Source organism: Tubulanus polymorphus, chromosome 12, assembly GCF_964204645.1.
Source record: "Tubulanus polymorphus chromosome 12, tnTubPoly1.2, whole genome shotgun sequence".
Lineage (NCBI taxonomy): Eukaryota > Metazoa > Nemertea > Palaeonemertea > Tubulaniformes > Tubulanidae > Tubulanus > Tubulanus polymorphus.
The window spans coordinates 527,333-534,403 of record NC_134036.1 but is presented as its reverse complement, the minus strand read 5'-3'; the positions used below and the strand labels follow the sequence as shown (position 1 = coordinate 534,403).

Here is a 7,071-nt window from a genome sequence, read left to right as displayed (position 1 = left end):
TACGGCGCGGGTGGTTTCGGCAGTAAACCTTAATGAGTCATTACAATGTCTAGCATTGGTGTAATTTACTACTTTATCCGAACTTAAGTGCTGAAAAATGTTTACTTTTGCTTACTGCTAAAAACCACGATCGATTGAGGCCAGGCACTAAAAAAGGGGGGGGGAGAATTACGCACAGTATAAAGAGCAGTGTTTTGTAAGATATACAGTTTGATACGAGCACTGTTATCTATATAGCGATATGTGTTCTGTAACCTTTCAGTGTAAGCAATTCGTGATAAAACTATATTCGCTCAGTACGGAAATGTAAGGCTAGAATGAAAACGGATAGAACTCTGCGTAGAAAAGTCTTTACACTTTTTCATAAGTTTGGATATTAATACAGTAATATGTCAGGTACGTAGAACTATATTGATTTCTAGCATATTCGCGAATAAACCTCTTTAAAGGCACAAAGACATAATTGTGAAGGTAAGAAACCACGAAAGTGAAACCAATGATTTCCTTAGACACAAATACACTACATAAACTCTGGAGACGCGCAACTTTTAACTCCTAAAGGTAAACCCTGATGTTAACTCCAGCAAACCGATTATTGCAACCGAACCTTTCAATTTGAAATCATATTCTCAAACAATTATCAACTTTCTATACTATTCTCGAAACCTCTCAATTTCATATTGATATTTCTTCAAGAACTAAATTTCAAATTTTTGAAAACCAGAACTATCAATTCATACTTGTAATATTCCCGAAGTATTTCTATATGATACTTTTGGAAAACCTTTCAATTTGATGGGTTTATTCTCGAAACAAGGATAACAGACTCAATAATGATAAATTCTACTTACATTCACTATAATATATCCTACAGGTGTTTATCAAGGAAATACTGGTGATTTAATCCCAGCACCGGACGCGTTCAGTCCTATAGGCGGACCAGCTCCAGTGTACGGTATCGGATACGACGATAGGCAGATCCCTACTAGGGCTGTCTCTATAAACGATCCGGTAAGATATATCCATATATAGAGAATATCAATATGGGTCACTCCCTTCGTTGACCACGACAAGATTTCATCTATACAAAAATAGTATTAGTTATACTGGACGGTGTGACGTCATTGTCACTACATCTATATACGTCTCTCCTTACTGGGCAGTGTGACCTCTTTCCACATCTCACTGATTAGAGTGACCTCTTTCATTTGTTACCTCAACTATGTATATTTCCATTACTTTGTAGGGTCTAGGAAAACCTCCTAATGATTACATGATATTCACTATTGTATCAGCAGTGTTTTGTTTCTTTCCTACCGGTCTTATTGCAATAATGAAGGCGGCTGAGGTAACGCTGATTAACTGGGCCTACGTGCTCCCCCTATTACCCGACCCCATAGTTCTAGTCTACCGTCTATACTCTTGTCTCAATTTTAGGTAACGCGACTCTGGTCTATCGGGAATTCTTACGGTGCATTGCTGGCGTCGAAACAAGCCCTGCTTTGGTCCAAAATTACCTACACTCTCGGTGTCACTTTGTGGGTCATCGGACTCGTCCTTATCATGGTTTTCCTTTTTGTCATAAATAAACACTAAAACCGAAGACAGTTCGACATGAGAGACACGGACAAAATTTATTCATTAATTTCTGCAACAAAATGTCAAACATTTAAAAAGGAACACGTCCCATACAGTTCACAACACTTATTAAAATCAGTATATACTTCACACCCCTTGCACCTATAGGGGTGAAAATCTATGAATTTCTAAAATACGTCAACATGAAAAATGTTAAAATACATCCATACATAAAACACAAAAATTCCCATGACGGAATTTGTATCAAGGTATTGTAATTCATTAAATGATTACAATTTGTTAGAATTCGTAGAATTGCAAATTAAATTTGTACATATTTAATTCATATACAATAAATTCAAATATTATTATGATTTTATAAGTTTTTTATTTTTGAATTCACAAAACGCAAATCGGATTTCGTCCTTGCATGATCTGTTCTTCGACCTTTCTGCTGGAAGTGGCCGCTGAAGCCTGGATAGACAACATCGCGCAGATTATCACCAACACAGTGCCCCCTATACACGAGTAGAACGCCCAGCCTAGAAATACAAAACGAAAAGCGACATCTATGAGCGACCTTTTGAACTATGACAACAAGGACAAGTTGGCCAAAAGTTGGTTAAATTTAACTTGTGGTTCCTGTGACCCTGGGGTAATCGGACTGAATTACTCAAAGCTGTGACTGTCCGACTCTTTTTTACCAACTTTCGAGCATCAACTGACGGCCCCAAATCTGGATAATTGTATTGTCTTACCTAAATCACAGTTACCCATGTAGTAAAGACTAGATTCTAATCCGCATACTCTCTGGACCCTCATCGAACCCCAACCAGCTGGATACAACACAAGAGCCAATATCAATAATAGACCTTCAAAATGAGAAAATATTACATGAATATTTTACAAAATTATCGGTTGTTTTTAATTTCGGAATATCTTGACAGGAATTAGTTGACTGATTGAATCAAGCTCAAATTTCTAGGCTTAAATTTGATATTTGAAGAATTGGACTTTTCACTGGACTCTGCCCAGGGGGGATGTCACTGAAGTCATTACCTGATAAACTTTGTAGAAGTCCGGTTAACGTGAAGATGTCTTTTTTGCACATTGAACGGAAACACAAACTCACGATTGCCGTGATTACTGTGAATGTTAACATTAAACCGGACAAACAAAACAGTATTAAAACCGCCTTCCAAACGTGCGGGAACTCATCGTCTGTCATTGTGAATTTAGTCACATAGGGGGCGCAGTTTTTCGTACTGTAATCGTTGAACATGTGCAGCCTGGTGCAGCGGTTGTAGATCCCGAGGGTCGGTCTGAAAACGCCGTCATCGTCTCCGGTTTCCGTCGGCGAGGTGGTTCCGTACCTAACGTTCTCGCGACGCGCTTGACCGATCAGCCATTGAGGCGTGATCACCGACGCAACAATGACCAGCGTCGATACGAGGGTCAGCAGCGTCCATAGCAACGAACGACACGTGACCACGACGAAACACATGATCGGTTAGAGATCCTCAACTCGATGTGTACGGATTTGAAGTCATCCTAAAAATAGAGGAACAAGTTTGTTCTATTTATTATTCTGAGTCCCGGGGTGATGGAGTTCACCGAGTGTAGCGCCGAGTTAACCCGTGAATTTACATCATGCGTAGGAATTTCTTTACTCTCTCGATCTCAAATATCTTCACCGATATCTCCACTCAGTTTACTATGAATACAGTATTTTCTTGTGATACATAAGTATTATACAAGAGACGAGTAGTGATCATGTGATAATAGAATGAAACATCATTCCTGAAGTTCCCACGCCGCAGTAAACACTATAGTGTTATACATACCGGTAGCTAATTATAATTCTATGAAGTCGAACTGTTGAGAGAGATGCCGTTTTTTCTCTCCCCCAGTGAGTCGGTTACCGACTGGTATCTCGTTTATGTAATACAAGGTTTATAAGAGTATTTTAGATCATAAACAAACTGTTATCGAGCAGAGTGGTTCAGACACTTAAAACGCATTCTATATCGTTCCCTGTCAATCTAAAGATGATTCTCTAAAAGATGTTTCTATTTACATCGAAACTGCAGTATTTTTTATGAAAAAGAATATTTCGGGCCCGGATCGGACGGATCGGAGTTCTGTTAGGATAGGGATGTTGTCCAAAATTACCAGACGCCACAGAGAGCGCTGGATTCGAACCCGGGAACCCTGGCGTGCCACGACAGCGCGCTGACCACTAGACCACGAAACCATGTTGTAGGTCTAAGAGTTTATTTGGTCAATGTGGTGACCTACTGAGCGGTGACCAGTCATGGCGAACGGTTGTCAAATGAATAGCCTATCAGAAGAGCTGATCATTATCTGACATTCTCAGTTTCATATTGCCCCAATTGATACCAACTATCGGCCCAAATGTGTAAGTTTGTTCAAAGCAAATATTGCATATGGTCAAATGTTCATAGTAACGCCGGGTATCCGTGCAATAAAATCTCTCCCGGTCTGTTCGGGGATGAGTCATAGTCGCTATTACAGTCACCCCAGATATAATTAATCGCTTTTACGACTCGTCAGTTGTATTGTATTATGATGGCTCCTGACTTCATAATCTCAATCGCGGGACAGTTCGATGTAGTGGAAAGTGACGGATCTGATCGAATGCGAGATCTTATGATACACTTCACTCCGTTCTGCAGCGTCCAAACATCTTCGATCTCACCACCATCTTGAATGATTGAAGAATCACTTAGCCAAACACGGACTATAATTGATTTGGTGTGAAAAAATGAAACATTCTTTCGAGTCACCATTTTCACTAAACAGCATCAAATAACATTCCTAAACTGGTATGCGTGTATCTTAGCAACTTCCACATGATGGGTCAGTCGAGTATTGTTGATGATTCAGCGGTCAGTTAGTGCAGTAAAAGTGAAATTCTCCTCCTCATTACGAGCCGTTCAAAGATCTAATTCCCTCGGTTGAATATTTCCGCTATAGTTGTTCTTTATTTACTGCGATTTCGCCATTCCTCAAGTGACACGATAATTCCCATTTTCTAATGATTACGGTCGTAAAAGCTAATCAGAGAACTGTAATTTCGACGATGATGATGATGATGATGATGATGATGATGATGATGATGATGTTGGTTCTGCCTCTCTCTCTCCCCTCTATTTCCACCTCAGTAGTTGCTGCATTTACTCGGGTTTCACCATAATACAAATTATTTCCAGGTTTCTCGTAAATTACAGCGTTGAAATTTCCTCTCATTCTATACGTGTATATTCTGTACCATAAAACGGTGTTCGGCACGTATCGTTTTAAACGCCTCGTTAAATTTGACTCGCACAAAACGTTGCAGCTTGTTGCCGCATTTCCTGATCTGTTGATGTAAGAAACGTTTTACTGAGTCAGTTCCTAATCTTCACATTATGATAGTCTTTCTCCAAAACGTGGGACGCCATGATATCCGGGCTCGCTATTGCGCGGCAGACCTTTCCAAATTTTGAAAATATTCATGCATCAATTTCCGGGATCGATTTCTGCTCGATTGTTGCCGTTTCTAGGTAACATTTACAGTGGTCAGTCCCCGAGTTGACTCAGCAACTTCTATACAAACCGGTCAGCTATTCTATTGTTGCTGTATCTTGGCAACTTCGTGGCCACTTGTTCGTTGGAATTCAAGTTAAAGGTTACAAAAAATAGGAATCTGAATTAGGATTTTAAAAAAGACTATAAAAGCGCTCACCTCATCAGCTGCCGCGGATCAGCATATGCGTTTGAATGACATGGATATACGCTGAGCGCGGGAAGAGTGACGTCACGACGCGTGATTAGTTCACGACTTTAACGTCATTAACGGGCGGCAGCACGGTACGGCAAAATGGCTGCTAACAGGATTGGGAAGGTTGTGTTGGATAAATCCTTGTTATTTCTTTGTGATATGCAAGAAAAGTTTCGACCGACGGTGAAGTATTTTGCGCAGATTGTAGAAGTGTCGAACCGTGTATTGAGAACTGCGAGACACCTTGACATCCCTGTTATAGTGACAGAACAGTACCCAAAAGGTAACACCATTACAGTCCCCCTAGCCCAACTGGTATATATATATATATGGAATCCCCTTTAAGGTGACGATGACGGATAATCCCCTAATTTAATGGGTATAGCTCCGCTGTGTGATTTGAATTTTAATATTCTTTAAACAGTTTTTGTACACCTCTGCGGTGTAATGCTTATTCGGATTGAAGTGGCTCGGCTCAGTCCGTGGACGATGATGAACATTAAATCTTGATTGTAGGTTTAGGAGTCACTGTGGCGGAATTAGGCATCGAAAGTGAAAAGATCATACCAAAAACTCAATTCTCTATGATGACACCTGAAATCAAAGAGTTCCTTGAACGACACAAAGGTTGTAACACTGCATAGGGCAGGTCTGCAGCAGGCGCAAAGTAACTGAAAAGCGTATGTTGTAGGATTTTGACTGTTTTATAACATTTTCTTCAATACAGATCGCAATCAGGTGATATTATGCGGTATAGAAACTCAAGCTTGCATTCAACAAACTGCTCTCGATTTACTGGAAAATAACTATCAAGTTCATATAGTGGTAGATGCATCATCTTCAAGATCATTAGTCGACAGGTTTGTATTGGCACGACCTGGACCTAAAGCCTCACCCCTTCCCAGATATGTTATTCAGTGTAGCTCCTTGTAGCGTGTTAACCATAGTTCGTTATCATGAGACACTAATTGTTTATTGGGGACAATGTACAAGTAGTTATTGATTCCATTATCGAGGCTAAAGTCAATCGTGCATGACCTAGATTAGGCTAAAATAATTGATACCTTGTTTCTCCGCTCTGCTGAGCTTAAATATTGACCCGGCCGTCTATCTACTCTAACCTACCTTTTTTTAAATCGTGATCAATTTTACCATAACAGACCCGGCCGCTATAGAAATGAACTGTTTACAAATTTTATCATATTTTACGAAAATGACCCGGCCGCTGCGAAGAAACAAGGTATCATTTTTGTTTAGCCTTAAACTACATTTTTATATTTGCAGGAAATATGCGTTCGACAGAATGAAAGATGCCGGAGCCTTCCTAACGACGAGCGAGAGTATGATACTGGGATTGTGTCGCAATGCTAAACATCCTAAATTCAGGGACATACAGAAGATAATCTGGGACTCGGCTCCGGACAGCGGTTTGCTGAATCCTGCTCAATGAACTATTGCGCCATACACGCGTGACTGAAACTGAATGAGATCATTTGTAATAATTGAATAGTTGATTTTGCTTGGATTGTTATTAGAATAAATATATTCCTTATAGATAAAAACATCTTCCTTATTCGTGTCGTGCTTCTTACAAATGGACTCCTGCAAATTCATTCACAATGCGATGTTAGCATGTTTGAAAAGTTGAGGACGGATTGACAATCATGGGAATCGAAAGAATGCTAATCACGAGAACATAATTAACATAA

The 7,071-nt window shown here is 39.9% G+C and overlaps 3 protein-coding genes across 4 annotated transcripts; 2 read left to right on the top strand and 1 right to left on the bottom strand.

Moving 5' to 3' along the window:
- Positions 1-183: 183 nt before the first annotated feature.
- LOC141914064 (proline-rich transmembrane protein 1-like) lies at positions 184-1,630 on the top strand. Its single transcript, XM_074805331.1, has 4 exons — positions 184-396; positions 875-1,011; positions 1,247-1,348; positions 1,438-1,630. Exons 1-4 carry the CDS (start codon positions 390-392, stop codon positions 1,594-1,596), a joined length of 405 nt encoding a protein of 134 aa, XP_074661432.1. The 5' UTR covers positions 184-389; the 3' UTR covers positions 1,597-1,630.
- A 286-nt stretch (positions 1,631-1,916) lies between these two features.
- On the bottom strand, positions 1,917-5,377 carry LOC141914062 (LHFPL tetraspan subfamily member 2a protein-like). The gene is made up of 4 exons (XM_074805328.1): positions 5,327-5,377; positions 2,638-3,129; positions 2,337-2,450; positions 1,917-2,120 (listed from the first exon to the last, which is right to left on the bottom strand). Exons 2-4 carry the CDS (start codon positions 3,080-3,082, stop codon positions 1,978-1,980), a joined length of 702 nt encoding a protein of 233 aa, XP_074661429.1. The 5' UTR covers positions 3,083-3,129; positions 5,327-5,377; the 3' UTR covers positions 1,917-1,977.
- Positions 5,066-6,908, top strand: LOC141914063 (isochorismatase domain-containing protein 2-like). Of its 2 annotated transcripts, XM_074805329.1 has the most exons (4): positions 5,073-5,645; positions 5,879-5,989; positions 6,090-6,222; positions 6,647-6,906. In XM_074805329.1, the coding sequence occupies exons 1-4, from the start codon at positions 5,462-5,464 to the stop codon at positions 6,810-6,812; spliced, it is 594 nt and encodes a 197-aa protein (XP_074661430.1). In that variant the 5' UTR covers positions 5,073-5,461; the 3' UTR covers positions 6,813-6,906. The 2 variants fall into 2 exon arrangements, with proteins under 2 accessions (XP_074661431.1, XP_074661430.1); XM_074805330.1 differs by lacking the exon at positions 5,879-5,989 and having other exon boundaries at positions 5,066-5,645; positions 6,647-6,908.
- The last annotated feature ends 163 nt before the right edge of the window (positions 6,909-7,071 follow it).